Source organism: Fringilla coelebs, assembly GCF_963513975.1.
Source record: "Fringilla coelebs genome assembly, chromosome: 18".
NCBI classification, from domain to species: Eukaryota; Metazoa; Chordata; class Aves; order Passeriformes; family Fringillidae; genus Fringilla; species Fringilla coelebs.
In genome coordinates this window covers 3,113,365-3,128,485 of record NC_140044.1, presented here as the reverse complement: position 1 = coordinate 3,128,485, position 15,121 = coordinate 3,113,365, and the positions used below count along the sequence as shown (strand labels likewise).

General features: G+C 38.1%; 1 protein-coding gene across 1 annotated transcript in view; it reads right to left on the bottom strand.

Moving 5' to 3' along the window:
* Positions 1 to 930: 930 nt before the first annotated feature.
* The window catches only part of RAB22A (RAB22A, member RAS oncogene family), a 16,907-nt gene continuing 2,716 nt past the window's right edge, over positions 931 to 15,121 (bottom strand). Inside the window, exons 3-7 of the mRNA XM_084217929.1 lie at positions 14,617 to 14,698; positions 10,594 to 10,665; positions 10,363 to 10,469; positions 8,448 to 8,557; positions 931 to 7,091 (exon numbers count right to left, since the gene is read on the bottom strand). Coding sequence (XP_084074055.1) covers positions 6,994 to 7,091; positions 8,448 to 8,557; positions 10,363 to 10,469; positions 10,594 to 10,665; positions 14,617 to 14,698 — 469 coding nt within the window. The 3' untranslated portion in view covers positions 931 to 6,993. The remainder of the gene's footprint in view (positions 7,092 to 8,447; positions 8,558 to 10,362; positions 10,470 to 10,593; positions 10,666 to 14,616; positions 14,699 to 15,121) is intronic.

The following is a 15,121-nucleotide window of genomic DNA, read 5'->3' as shown; positions in this document are numbered from 1 at the left end:
TTTGTTCACATGTAAGAGCATAACTTTAAAACTGCAGGCAACAAGAAATTTAAATTATTCCAGGTTTCTGTTAAACAAAAGATGGTATGTGTTTCCTGCATAGGAACTGCAGCCACTTGCTTAGTAAAAATTGTACCCAACCTTTTCATATGAAAGAGCAGTTCAGAAACAGGACTTTATGTTTATTTAGCTTTTGAAGGCTGCCATTAACTCAACAGGTTAGATATGGATCCCAGATTAAAGCAACCAAACCACATCTTTAAAGCATCATGTAAGACAAGCGAGTTAACTGCAGCCAAATCCATATTTTTGAGAGCTACATAAGCACCAGAGCAGTGGTTTAAAAAAAGCAAGCTACCAACCAGCTGGCTGTATTAACAAACAAGAGAAGATCCCTTCCCAGCACAACAGGCCCATGATACTATGCAGATATTAAAAGCACTTTACAGTTTTGATTGACAGAAACCTGGCCTAAGCAGTTGAGAACTGTGCATTTCATGCAGTCTAAGGTAAAGACAATGTATTAAGTAACTTGGCCCTGATAGAATTTGTCAGGCCTTGCCCTGCTTGACAACCCTGTGTGTGGCCTGCAGTTTCTCAGGCATGGTGCTGCAAAGAAAGGAAGTGTTACACAAAAGCTGCATTCTCTCTGTTTGCCCCCATCCCTTCTTTGCACAAGATCTTCTGCCTTTGTCTGTGTGTACACAGACCAGGGAAAAACTCCAGTTTCTGCACACCAATAGTCAGGACTTCTGGCAAACAGCTATTCCAGTCATTTGTACATGTTAGTTATTGCTTACATTCCTCTTCTATAATTATATTGCTACAGAGACTATTTTTTAAGATGTGGAGAATTTTGGAAGCACTTATAAACAAGCCAGCATATTTATAAACAAAGCATTTTATTAATAAAATGTTTACACCTTTTTTTTTTTGCACAATACATCAGACTGGTAGTGATTTAGCATGTTATTACACTATAAAAGTTTATTATGAATGCTTAGGCTGAAAAGGCTGTTTACATTATGTCAAATCAACATTTCTTTATTTGCATTCTATGCACTATATGGGAGTGTAACGACCCAAACAAAAAGGAGAGAACAAAAGCCTGGTTTTCCTCATTAGCATCTACAAACCAACAATACAGACAAACCTGTACAGGCTCTCAGGACCAGCCTAAGAGAAGACTAAAAAAAGTCTCAAAACATTCATAAGCTTGGGAATTCATCACTACAATATTTCATCACTAGTAATCTGACTACACTTCATGCAGTGAAGCAATGGGTGGGAATTTGTGCAGTTTACAGTGCTGCAAATGCTCTGTAACTTTGAGCGGCTTAAGTTGGTTTTAGTAAGAGATAATATAGTAAGAAGGCACAGACCTTTCAACCCTTGTAACAGGTTAACTCATCCTAGAATGAAAAGGCAGAATGTTGTTATGAGTGACAAGAATTGCTGACACAAAGGTTAACCTTTACACATTTTACAGGCAAACATTTACTACACTGCAAGAGCTCTATGCATATCAGGTTATTTTTGTGTCCTGAACACACAAATGCAGTTTCTCATTCAGAAAAAAACCTTTTTTTCTTCATTGTCCTCAGTGTAGGGGTACAAGTGGGAAGATTGCCAGGAAGTCTTAAGCCTCTTAGCTACAGAAATGCAATCCATTTCTGTGCCTTAAATCAATTAACTCACCATCACAGTGTCAGTGTTGGATACACAATTCCAGAAAGAGGAAGTACAAGAAAGAAAGTTAAAATAGAGAAGAGTGGATTAGAGGCTTACAATAACTTGCTCCTCCAGGTGAATGTGCTTTTAGCCTTCATTATGTGGTAAAATACAGTCATGGCACAGGTCTCAGCTGCTGTGACAGTTTCATAAGGCTGTGTTAATGAATTACCCTTTTACTTACAAATATTTGCTGCTGTGACAAATACTTCTAGAACTTTGTGGCAAAAGAGACACCATCTATCCTTGTCCAAATCCCACAAGGAAACAAAGAACAAATTGCCAAGAAAACAAAATGGATTTAATAGGAAATACATACTGTAACATGAGTAAAAGTGAGGCAAGATAGTAGCAGTGAATCTATCAAGGTGTCAGAGTTACAGAATATTCAAGTGCAACAACTGGATGGAGTATCACACGCACAGTGATGAAGAGCATGACAGAAGAGTGGTCTGTGTCCTTCAACATTTGAAAAAGTTGGTTTGTTCAACAATACGTATGTGCAAACATCAACAAAAGCCAAGCAAAGCAAAACCCAACCTTCTTAAAAGAAAATCTTTTCAAAGGTAATTAGCTCTTTAAATAAAATTTATATTTAGTGTTTAAGCAAAAATTTAGGAACATCAATTTGCAGGTTGATGTAACAGGAACAGAAAAATTGTTTCTTCTAAGAAGTCTTGATTCTACACCAAGAAAACTCATCCTACTGCCTCGATTCTTCATGTAAAATAGGGAGAAACTCTCAGCCATTAAAACTTTTCTAAGTATTTCTGAATAGCTCTTTATAGCATGTACACTCTAACAACATTATGTTAAAAATTCAGGGTTGGGTGGGGTGGGATGAAATGGAGGGGGGAAGGAGGAAAAAGCTGACCATAAGAATATTTTGACAGGTCAGAGGCTAAGCTCATCAGTATTCTTGGATTTCAGGATAGTCTTATATCCTTGAAAGATCTGTATCTGTGACACTTTGGGGATAAAGTCTGGTAATACTTTTTTTCAATTTTACAAGTTCGTGCATTTTTGACAGTAGCTGAGTAAGAAGTGGTTTGCACTCAGACTTTTGAGACCTCCAGAATATCAGAAGGGATTTTTCAGAAACAAACATTAGAGTCAGAAGGCCTAAAATAATTTTAGGGAATTACGTTTTGGCACCTGAATTTTTGTATGATATACAAATATGCATTTTCAAGCACATTCCTTTTGACAAGCTGGAGCCATATGACTCAGAGGAAAGCTAACATGACTATTTTAATACTAGAACCTGTATTTCCATCTTACATTGGTAATTCACACCATCATCATAGTTCTGTAAATCTTCTGTCACCTACCATCACTAGGCTGTGATCTATTACCAGAGATGGGATCTGAACAGGAAACACCAACATTTTCTATATGGAATTTTTTGCTGATTTTTAGAGACTTAATTCCAAGTATACAATTCTTCTGCTTTGAGTAACTGACTTGTGATGTACAAACCCTCTCAGGTGGCTGTACAATGACTCCCTGCTAGAAAAGTTAAGAAAGTTTGTCCTTTTCTCTCAACTATGAACCAAAAAGCCATTTTTAGAGGCTGTAAGTAGTCAGGAGAAATATGTGAAGCCTTTTTACAAAATGAGCAGTCAGTGTAGAAGTTGAAGCCAGTGAATTATGCAGGTTCTCCTTGTGTTGGAGACGATTTTGCCCTGCTTGTCTGTGGCTATTGCTGCTGAGTGAGGTTCACTCCAGGGTGAGCAGCTCCACTGTTCTGACAGCTTCTGTCCTGTAAATCATCCATTCCTGTGCAGATTGCTGACACAGCTCACCACAAATAGCCTACACCATCCTTAACACACACTAAAGACTGTTTCACAAGCAAGTAATTCAAACATCACTGCTAAAGCTTCCTTTGCCAACTAGTAATGTCTTATACTGGAACTAAATACTAGTGTGAAGGAATAATTTAACCTTAACAGTGTAAAAAAAAATCTTGCTGAGGCCAACTTTTAAACCATTCAAGATTTTTCACCGTTAATTACTTTTTGATAATTAAAATGAAGCTTTAACCAAGATTGTAGCTCTCCCTCAACCAGGTTGAAGGATTAGACCTCCAAATCAATAAGTAGGTCCTGTCTCCTCTCCTCTTACTCTCTTCCCAAGCAAGTAAATAATCCTTCTAGAGCAGGCTGGTAGCATTAAATGTAAAGCAACACATCAAAGACTCCAGTCTGCATAAAACATCCCTCTAAACCATTAACTGTCTGATCTTGCAGCACTTAAAGGAAGGGTCTCACTGATGTCAGCAGGGATCTGGAATGCAGTGTTTTGTTGGACCTAAAATAAAGTCTTTACCTTCACATTAACAGCAAAAATTGTTAGAATTGTCTTAGAACTTTTCAAAGCACCTATAACAATTTTCAGTAGTATGATTATTAAATGCTACTAAATGTCAGTTTCCAGATTTCACCTAGTTGAGTACTTGATATACCAGTTTTCAGCATGTATATAAAATATCCTCCAAAACTACCTGCAGCAGAGATTGAGAACCTGGCAAGTCAGCTAAGTGACTGTTTCAAGAGAGGGTCAGATGAAGATACCTTCAAAAACACGGAGAGCACATTCAGGTTGATCCAAAGCTTAAGAATGAAATATTTATCAAATGTAATTTTTGTTCAGTTCTGTAACTTTCATGAGAAAGAACTGGTGGTGTTCACAAGTTGCAATAGTCATATTTTTTCAGCTAAAAATGCTCGGGATCAATGATATAACATACACCTCATTACATTTTTACATACATGACACTTTGCCCTTTCGAACATGTTCTGCAGAAATTAATCTGTGCAATGTGCTCTGGGATGACCCTGCTTGAGCAGGGAGGTTGAACCAGATTACTCACTGTGGTCCCTTTCAACCTGAACCATTCTGAGATTGTGTAATCCCCTTTGACAGCATCTGAAAGTTGAGTCTCTTTGATGAGCTCCACTCATTATACAGAAAGACATGGTGGAATAAAACTTTAATCCTGAGCTTTTAAAACAATTTCTTACCAGGAAAAAAGTTATTAAAAATTTAGCTGGAATGGTTGATAATCTGCACTCCAAATACTCCAATACCAATGTATCTCCAAATAGAGAAGCTATGTTAGGACAAAATATAATCAATTTCAGCAAGCCTAGTGCAAGATCAAAGCAGCTGACCTAACAAATTATTAATACAAAAGAAACCACTTTTCTCTACCAAAAATGAAACAATGAGCATGTGCATCTCATGCAGGGAAGATTGCATTCCAGCGTTCAGCAGGGCCAGTGATCAATAAACACTTATTTGGACTCAGAAGAACTTACATCAACTGTCTGTCTTTTAAAATAGCCAAATATTAAGAAGCAGCCTCACTCCAGGGCTGGCATTTTGGACAATATGGAACACTGGCTGTTACACTTTACCTGCAGCAATTCAAGATCAGAACTGCAGAAAGAGTAGGGTGCATACCCATGAAGTTGGATTTCTTGGGCTCTCTAGAAGCATGGAGCCTGTGGAACTATGGCAAAGAAGGCAGAATTGGCAATGCAGGCAGGGGAAAGAAAAGGCATGACAAAAATGTAGTCACCAAATATCATTAAACTCACTGACCTGTCCAAAAACCTCAATGTACCAGTTTGCCTGTTCTGCTCCAGCTCTCCAAGAATTTTCAGTAACACAAATGAATGTGAAGTACAAGTCCTTTCATTTCTTACAAATTTTTCTACATTTCCTTCAGAGAAAATATGTGAGATGATAGAAAACCAGATTAAAAAAAAGAATAAGCATCATCATGAGCTCAGTTGGATACTAAAGCTAACCAGCATATTTTAGAATATACTCAAGTCTATTAAGCTCTTTTTCTTCAAAAGTATAAAAGTTTCTCACTAGTGCTGGTAAGAAACAAAAAGTAAAAATAAATAAAATAGCACAAACAGGTATGGTCAACCTATAGTTTAATTGAAAGCCTACTAAAACCCATACAGAATAAGCTAAACACTAATTTGCTAAAAACCCTCACAGATGAAAAACCCCAGGAACCAAGAGGTAATGATCTACATTACCACATGTCTTAAGGTTACTTCCTATGTGTATTTTTGTGCCTAAAACAGGAAAGACTGGGTGCACCCCAGATGAAAGCTTGTTCAACAGACAGACCTCATGCTGCCCCAACAGGATGTTCTATTGGCCCTTTCAAATGTCATTGAAAGAGAAATAATTTCATCTGCCTCTGGATGAACTCACAGTGACAATACCTAAAATGCAGGAAAAAACCCCGGATGGAGATTCCCCAGAGTTTATCCCTAGGTGTGGAATGGAAGGAGTGTAGAAGACTCTATTATTTTTTACTGTTTTTACATAATTTATAACACTTTAAACATTGGTCTCATAAATATAATATGAACACTTTACACATGCCAAGCAATTAAAAGCTTTCCCCAAAACCTTGTAGGTCTTATCAGAACCACTGGCAGCATCTGTTTACAGCATCTCTTTTTAGTCAGTAACCATTTCATTTAGTCAGATCTACAAGTAATTTTCTTTAACCAATACCTTAATATTAAAAAAAAACTTGTAACAACAAAAAGATGCCTATAAGCATACCAGTTTGCTTTAAAGTGATTACAGTCAGCATGAAAAAGAAGATTGTCTGTGGTTTAAGATCTGCTGCTTGTGTCCCCACCCCCAGTGCAGATCACCCTTAAATAAAAAGTGCAAATGGGATTTGGGGACTGGATGGACTGATTTGCCTACTATTTGTCTTCAGTTGCTTATTCTGTAGCCATCTCACATCAACTATCCCATCATACTTTGGAGTAGCTACACCAAAATTTAAAATAAGGCTCACTGAAGAAAAGGAAGAAATGACATCTAACTTCCAGACTCCTCCTAACCCAATCTCCCACAAAAGTGCTCATTTCCCTTTTTACAAAAAAACCTCCCAAAACCTTGTTTACAAAACTACGAAAACATTTCAGGTCTACCATCCACGTAGTCACCTTCCAATCAAGCAAGGCCAAAGAAGTGATGATGGATTCCCTTTGAATGCAAGAGACACTGCACGCCATGGAAGCCAGCAGGCTGCCCTGACCACTGCAGTCTTTTCTGCGCGCGCACAGGTGTCCGATGAGCCGGTCCCTTCTTGGGGACCCTGGGTGTATGAACACCAGCAGATAAAGATCTAAGACTGATATATAAACCCAACGTGAACTATTAACTTCTGAGACCACCTACTGGATAAAGTTTGACTTTCTAAAGGGTCGGTCAACAGCAGCTGCGCTTTGTCACCGATGGCTGTCGTCGAAGTTTGAAGCCCTTCCCACTGGACGCAGGGTTAGTGTCAGTGGATGGAATTCTGCGACCTACAAGGAGGTGGGAAAAAGAAATACATAGGAAATGTTAGACTTGAAACTAATTCTAAGCATCCGGGGTATGCTCTGTACACAAAAATGTGCCTTCAATTAGCTGTAGGTCACTAGGGATGACATTCCTGCCCAGCAGGATGGCAGCAACAGTCTGTGTTATGTCTGTAAGAGGGACAGCTGCACAAAAGGACAGCAGAGGCAGTTTGAAGTCAATTTAGCAGCAGTTACACTTCAGATTCATCTACACCTGGACAGCTAAGCTGTAAAAGCACTTGGAGAATACTTTGCAGGATGCAATACCATCTGGAATAGCTTGAGAACAACCATCTTGACCTGGATTTCCACAGATTACCTGCATTGGGCTTAACAAAGGAGTGCTTGTAGAGAGAGCTGCTTTAGTCATCTCATCAGTCTTTAAAATGGACTGTTCCTGGTTGAGCATTCTCTTCTGAGGAGGATTTATGACTTTTTCCCCCATAATTTATTCAAGATCAATTTTAGAGAGCAACTATTAAGTCAATAAATCAGGAAGCTAATCTACAGCACATAGTTTTTACATCAGCTTCAATATATTCAGCTGCTTCTACAGACTATTTTTTTTCTTAAGTCTGATGTTTCTGTAGTTAGTCCTCTTTTCACAAACAGGCTGACACACCTGCATATTGGTGCTGCTACCTGACACATATCCTCCAAATAATATTGCACAGAATTCACTTTGGAATACTGTCTGCTTTTTATTCACACATATAAAAAGTATCATTATTGTCCTCACCACAAATGGGACACAAAAGATTTGCAATTTAATATAAAAAACCCCCAAGGTACTACAAACATACTTGAGGAAAATTTACGTACAGTAGTTGCTATTCCCCATGCAGTAATCTGGCATTTATGAATTTTCATATTTTTAAAAATACATTTTTTTAGCCTAAGTACAAGCACTAAGAGTGAGAACTTAATTCCTTTTCTCAGATGTATAAAGTCTGGATCGTCCTCATGCCATTTCCTTCCTCTTCCAAAACCTTGGAAGTACTAATTGGAACACTCAATAACAGACATGGTAAGATGACACTGACTTCTGATAGGAGTACCCAGCCTGCTATTTATCCAGCAGCATCACAGTATGCTGAAAACCTCTAGAAGGAATGTTTAGAGGTCATTAGGTGACCAGAAATTCATGCAGCTCATTTTGCAGTTTGTAGTCATGTCAGATTGTAATGACTTTAGTTTAAAGTCCGTAAATTTTCACCCAAACAGCACAAAGAGTAATACAGAAATCAAATTTCTACTCAAGTTTTTTGCAGAAGAAAGTATTGTTTAAATACTTACTAATTAAACTGTTTAAATACTTACTAATTTCTATAAAGAGTTCATTAATGTTTATTGCATTTTTCGCACTTGTCTCTACAAATATTGCATGAATGGAATCTGCATAGTCTTTAGCATCTTTTTCCATGACTTCTCTGTGGAAAAAAAAAAACCAAAGAAAAATTCATGAATGCAAAAGAACCCCATTACTCAAAATCTTAAGGGACAAATAAAGGTTTTAAGTGTCTCCTGTAATGAATATTTTACCTATTTAGCATCACAGTGCTCCCTCAAGCTGAAGCTGATGCTCATTCCTTACTCTGTCTCCCTGCCTTGAGGTACGAGCAGAGTCATGAACTACCCAAGGCCTTAATCCATCTGACAACACTGCAGTGATTTTGTCTTGAGTGCTCTAAGCTTAGGTCTGCAATTAATCCTTCTGGTGTGTTACTCACCCCACCAGCTTTATATGTCCTAAGAAGATCCCAAAGCATTATTTCCAATCATGCTGTGCATTTCTTATGACTATTTACAAAATCAAAGTATCTCCCTACACTGCACAAATCATCAGCACAGCATTTACTTTACATGAATATGTAGCTATAAAAAAGGAATATTTTTATACTAAGCACACACAGATGTACAAGTTATTCTGCACCCCAAAGCAGGCAAGTTGATGATTTTGTATCTTTCCTTAAACAAAATGAAAATTACAAATCCAGTAGCTGTAGGGAGGTCTGGACTTTATGTTGTATCACTTCACGTACAATTTCTACAACACAGGCTACTTTCAGTAATGAGGGACTTTAGGATATTAAGAACACGGACTTTGAGCAGTGACTCAAATATTGCCACTGACTAAAGTACAAGGAATCTTCCTCATTAGCTTGAAGAGCAATGTTTACACTTACAATGCCAGCTGAGCATGTGAGATGTGAATTCTGTTCTAAATAAGTTTACACTCTATTTCCTTCAAAAGACATGCTACTTCTAATTAAAGTTATTAGAGCTCACTAGGTAACTTCTAGGTATTAACAATTTGTAAAAGCACACTGAGAGTAACCTTTGCAGTGGTTCTTTAAACATATAACCAGCTGTCTCCTTTGAGACACCAGCTGTGGTGCCTTTTCCAGCAAAACCCAAACCCAAGAAGTTTACACACACCTTCTTTCTGAATTTTGGCTTATTTAATCAGGACATCAATAAAAAAGGCCTTCTTTTGTTTTTAGTACATGCCTTCCTGAAAGTTTGGCTGTTCATAAAGCTTCTCAAGAGCTTTTCCCGCTCCCTGCAACTATTTTGGCCACAGCCAATTCCACCCCAATATTTAAGCAGGGAAGGAAGGCACCTGAACAAGCAAGTTAGAAAAACCTGCACAATGCTTTCCAACAGGCTTGGTGTTTTTCCTAACAAAATGAGGTGCTACAGACTGACAGGGGTACTTCTTGTAAAGTGAGGTAAACAGCTTCTATTACACTATAGTTTCACAGGCAGTTTAGGTTTGTGTATCTTGGCACTGCCACCAGAAAAGGTAATCCTGTCTCCCTGTAAACTGCTCATTCCTAACTCTGCTATCCCCACACAGTTACGCCAGCAAGTGTTCACGGTGTGAGAAAGATAAATATACTTGGATCAGTTTTCTTTTTTTTTTTTAAGGGTTAATTTTAATCTGGATCCATTTTACAGCCCAATTTACTGCCCAATCACACGTGTACTCACACCAGCACAGGGGAGGAAGTGGGTGAGACCATCCAAGGGCAGACTAACCACATCTTCTGACAGCAGAAGCAGCTCAAACCCCATGTCCTCTGACAGCAGAAGCAGCTCAAATCCCTTGTGAAACTACAACACTACAGCAGAACAGCTTAAATTGTTCTATACCTTTCAGCTGCTCTAATATCTTAAAATATTTAATGCTAGGGCTTAAGGAAAACCCTCAGAATTGACAGCAGTTATTTACCTGACATCATTAAGATCACACTTATTTCCTGCAATAGCTACAACAATGTTGGGAGGTCCATGCTGGCGAAGCTCTTTAACCCAGTTCTTTAACGTTGAGAAAGTTTCCTAATGTGGGCAAAAAAAAAGAAAGAAGATGGAAGGAATTAAGAAATTAAGAGTCAGAACTGGCCCAAGACACAAATAAAAAACTCCAGAAATTGTAATGCTGGGTCAAGATCAAGTTTCTTACCTCTTTTGTGATGTCATACACTATAATGGCTGCTGCTGACCCTCGGTAATACATCGGGGCTAAAGCACGAAACTGGAAGAAAGCAAACATAAACCTGATCTTCCACTGACCTCCAGAACCTCACTATCATTAGTATGACTATTGAAAAAAGGGAAAACCAAGATCACAGCAGTGAAAAACTTTCCTTTACAGTCCCAACTAGTCTGTGCAGTAGAGCACATCATCTCCCAGGAAGGCATTGTTCTCCTAAGGACAGGCAATAAATCGAGTGGGGCTCAGCAGTACCTACTGCAAACAGCAGGAAGGCAAACTCGATCTCATTTTGCCTGGATTAGAACCTCTCCCTTAACAGACTGTCTACACAAACATGCATGTGCTCAACTTCAAACACCAAACAAGGGCAAAAATGCAGGGAGAAGCAAGGTCAACTTTGACTAAGACAAAAATGTTAAGAAAACTAGCATATATTAATTTTGATCTGAAATGTTCGGAAGCTGCTGTCAACTTCTAGCCCCATGGATCAATCATCAGTCCTAAATGCTAGAAATGTCGATTTCTTCAGAATCTAACTTATGGCTTTAAGGATAAGGAGTTTGCTTCAGTTTTCCCCTCAAATTTAGAAGTATGTTTAAAACAAAAAGCTGCAAAACCCCACAACTATGTGCCCTGTTAGAAGCAGAGCTTTAAGGAACACGCTAGATAAAAGGCTGCAGTATTTTTTTTGCAATTTTCAGAATTAAATTTACAGCAGGTCTATTTGCTTTGTAGGGCCTGTGCCTTTGAGCGGACAGAACCTTATGAATCCAGTGCTAAAATAAAGAGATAAAGTACACAATCAAGTTGCATCAAAAATACCAATGAAGCATTCTTAAGAACAGTGGGATATTCTGCCAACTTTAAAAAAGCCAAGACAACTAATCTAGCAACCAGAACTCTCCTTCAAAGTGCACAGTAAACTGCATGTATTGGTTTCATGTACGCATTATGATTTAGACCTTTTGTGCATCTTATTACTCAGGGTAAAAATAATGAATTGGATACAGTTTTTCAAAAAGGCTTATTCATTTCTAATAAAATACCAATTTCCTTTTGCTTAGTACAGTTCAACTGAGAGCAATATAATAAATCATAAAAATCTTGCTATAAAGCAGAATTCCAGACCATTTACATTTGGCTCTCAAATTCTGTTTTGAAAATAGGATTTTGAATGAAAAGTTCAGAATATAAAAATATTTAATAGTGGGAAAGGGAAACATGGGCAGGCATTCAGTTCACATTGAGACATAATCCCTCTCTTCCTTCTAAGTTCTAAAATATAAAGGGAAACATATTTGGTAAACCACCACTTGGACTGGTTGCAACCTGGCTTTTTGATTATTTCACTATTTACATTGGGAATAAACCAACTTTCACTTGCTGATTTTGTGTTACTCTCATTTCCTGTCTGCTAACACTTAGATACTTTTTTCCACCTAAGAACAGTCAGCAGATAAAATATATTAAGAAAACAGATGTTACCAGAAACTGGATTTTCCTTTTGCAACTTTTCCAAAGACTTCAGCTTGCCCCCCAGCCTCCAATTTACGTTTTGAGAGAATTATTAATGTAATTATGCATAATGCAACTACGCAGGGAAACTCAAAACTGTTAGGTAAGAAGGCAAAAATCCTAATTACTGTAAGTGATCTCCTATCAATTGAACTTAGTGTAGAAGAAATGAGAGAAGAAATAAGGTATGTGCGTAAATGAGGTGTGTGAATGACCTGGTGCACATTTCCAGCTCTGGAACAAGGCTATGCAGCCTCCCCAAAACCACTGAGAGCAAGGGGGTGCCCAGCGCAGTGCAGCACTATTTGCAGCTGGGCTTTTGAAATGGGAAACAGCAAACACTCCTCAAGAAGCCAGGACTGTGAATTCCATGCATTCCACATCATAGCTCAGCAGAGACATTTCAGTTCCAAGAATGGTGTGGACATTTTTAGTATTCCAGATCTATTCCACAGAGGGAATCCCTTCCATAATTCATTGGCAGATATGTTGCATGACCAGAAAACTGTGCAACAGATTTCAGGGCCAGGCAGGTGTACAGCCCATTTGTGACAGCAGTGACAATGCTGTCTTGCTCTGGAGAAAGGAATCTTCATGAAGATACTGAATCATTTCAAAGTAAACATCCCTGCTCACATTTCACTGATTGCCTTGGTTATATTTGGGTCTCAAGTGACTTCTCTCAGATATGGAATATAAACTTCACAGCTCCAGGGTCAGAGTTCTGGTAAGACCCCTTTCCTTTTTTGATTCAATAAAGATATCAAGCAACTTGTATGGAAAGAGGTGTCACTGAGAGTCCAAAAATAGACCAGGAACATGCTGGTCATGTACAGAGATGCTTCCTCAGATTAGATGTGCTGAAGCCAAATTACAGGGTCCTCCCATTGCTTGCACAGTTAAAGTGAACAGGATGGAATGCTAAAACGTAATGGATGTTTCCTGCCAAATAGTGGCAGGCATGTTTATAAAGCTTTTCATTTAAGAGTAGCAACCTCTAAAAATTCATACTCTACCTCTCAGAATATCACTTTCCAGCAATAACATCCCAAAATGGGCTACAATGTTCACTTAAGACAAACTATTTACAGTAAATGCTGACTGACTGCTGGGAATGGAAGGGCTCAGGATATTTTTGATAACACAGATACCATTGGACATATTCCTGGGAAATATCCCTGACAACTTCAGTTTGCTTTATACAGTGCTGTTGGAAGGAAATAAATTGTCATTCAAAATTGACAGCACTAAATCACAATACAAATACACTTGAGTTGCTTCCTAGCCATCAAGGCTGTTATCAAGCCAAAAAGCTGGCAACTCAGTTCCACCAGGAATCCTAAAGGTCAAGTGCCTGTGGATAGGGATGACTGAGGCTTTAGAAAGTGTTTGTTTTGTTTGTTATTATTGGGAGGGTTGTTTTGTTTGTTTGGTTTTTTTTTTGTTTGGGCTGTTTCTCAAGCCAATCCTGAAAAGCAATACAGCTGTATTTGCCAATTGTTATCCTAAAATTATAAGCCAACCTTTATCACAATTACCTCACATCCTAAATAATCTCATCTTGAGTAATTGGCAGCTGCCAGTAGTTCCCTTGCAGTCAAAAACCAGCAAGAAAAGCACTGCTAATACAGCTACTGTAATTTCTATCACTCTTACTAGTAATCCATAAGTAAGCAAATTCCCTAGCAAAGTCTTCCTTTTAATTCCAAGTAAAAATCATGCAAATTAATTAGCTGGGATTTCATTTGATTAGTCATTTTCTTCAAAGCTTTTGTTGCCTCTCCTCAGAACTATGCATGCTGCAGAGATCAAAACCCCAAACTACCAAATTAAAATTTAAATTTCAAAAGAGATTCCGACATGGCGGAAAACTTCTAACACCATCAGATTTGATAAGTAAAACTTTACAAAAGAATAAAGGAGTAGTTATCACCTGTAACACTGCTTGAAACTCTGCTTTGGAGAGCCTAAATCTACATCCTACTTACATTTACAACCCCAACAGTGAAGGTAACAGAATGTGTTAGCAGTTGCTATTTTTCCAAAATCAAGGCCTTACTTGTACTATGAAACATGGTAATTCATCTCACTTTGATTCTTGTGCTTTGCACTGACTGCAAATATTGCAGTTGAAGGTTTAAAACTCAGCTAGAAATGATACTAGAGAGAGCTGCTGGCTTCCCCCCACACCAGCCTTGTTTTCTGTTCAAAGACCATTCCCTTTCAGTGAATCTAAACCCAGACTATTGTTTCATAAACTCCTCTTAGGTAATCTTCCTTACCTTTACACTTAAATCATCACAACAATGAAAAAAAAAATATCTCCAGCACCAACATCTTGATAGGAATCTGCACAGAAACAAGTGTTCTAATACATGTTTGTAAAACCAGATCACTCTGTGACTTTCAGGGGCAGAGTTGAAAACAACCCAAGCTCTGGCACAAACTTTCTCCACAAATATTGATTTTACTTACCCGCTCCTGTCCAGCTGTATCCCAAATCAGGAATTTATGCAGCTCATTTTGATACTGTACAGTCTTGGTCATAAATGAGGCTCTGAAAAAAAAGACACAGTTCATGCTTTTTGAGAATATAAATACACTGAATTTATCTTACTTGGTTCTATAAACCAAAACATCCCTGTACAGTCAATTTGAACGGAAAAGTTGTGTTTCTGTAATTCACATCACAACTAAATCATCCCCAAGAGTGCCCGATAAGAGGCTAAATGCTTCTCAAAATCCTTTGACAACTGGGTCAACAAAACCCTCCAAACTGGAGTTATCCTTGATGACTTTTAGTAGGACAATGTCTGTTTTGTTATTAAGTTTCCCAGCTGCTTCTTCCAGCCAAGTAGGCACTATAACTTGTTTGATATTCCTTTTTGATGCTATAATGAATATTCTGCAATACCTAGAAGTATATCCTGGTTAAATCTGCTCTCAGCATCCTGAGGGGAGAAAAGTTGCAGAATTCTGA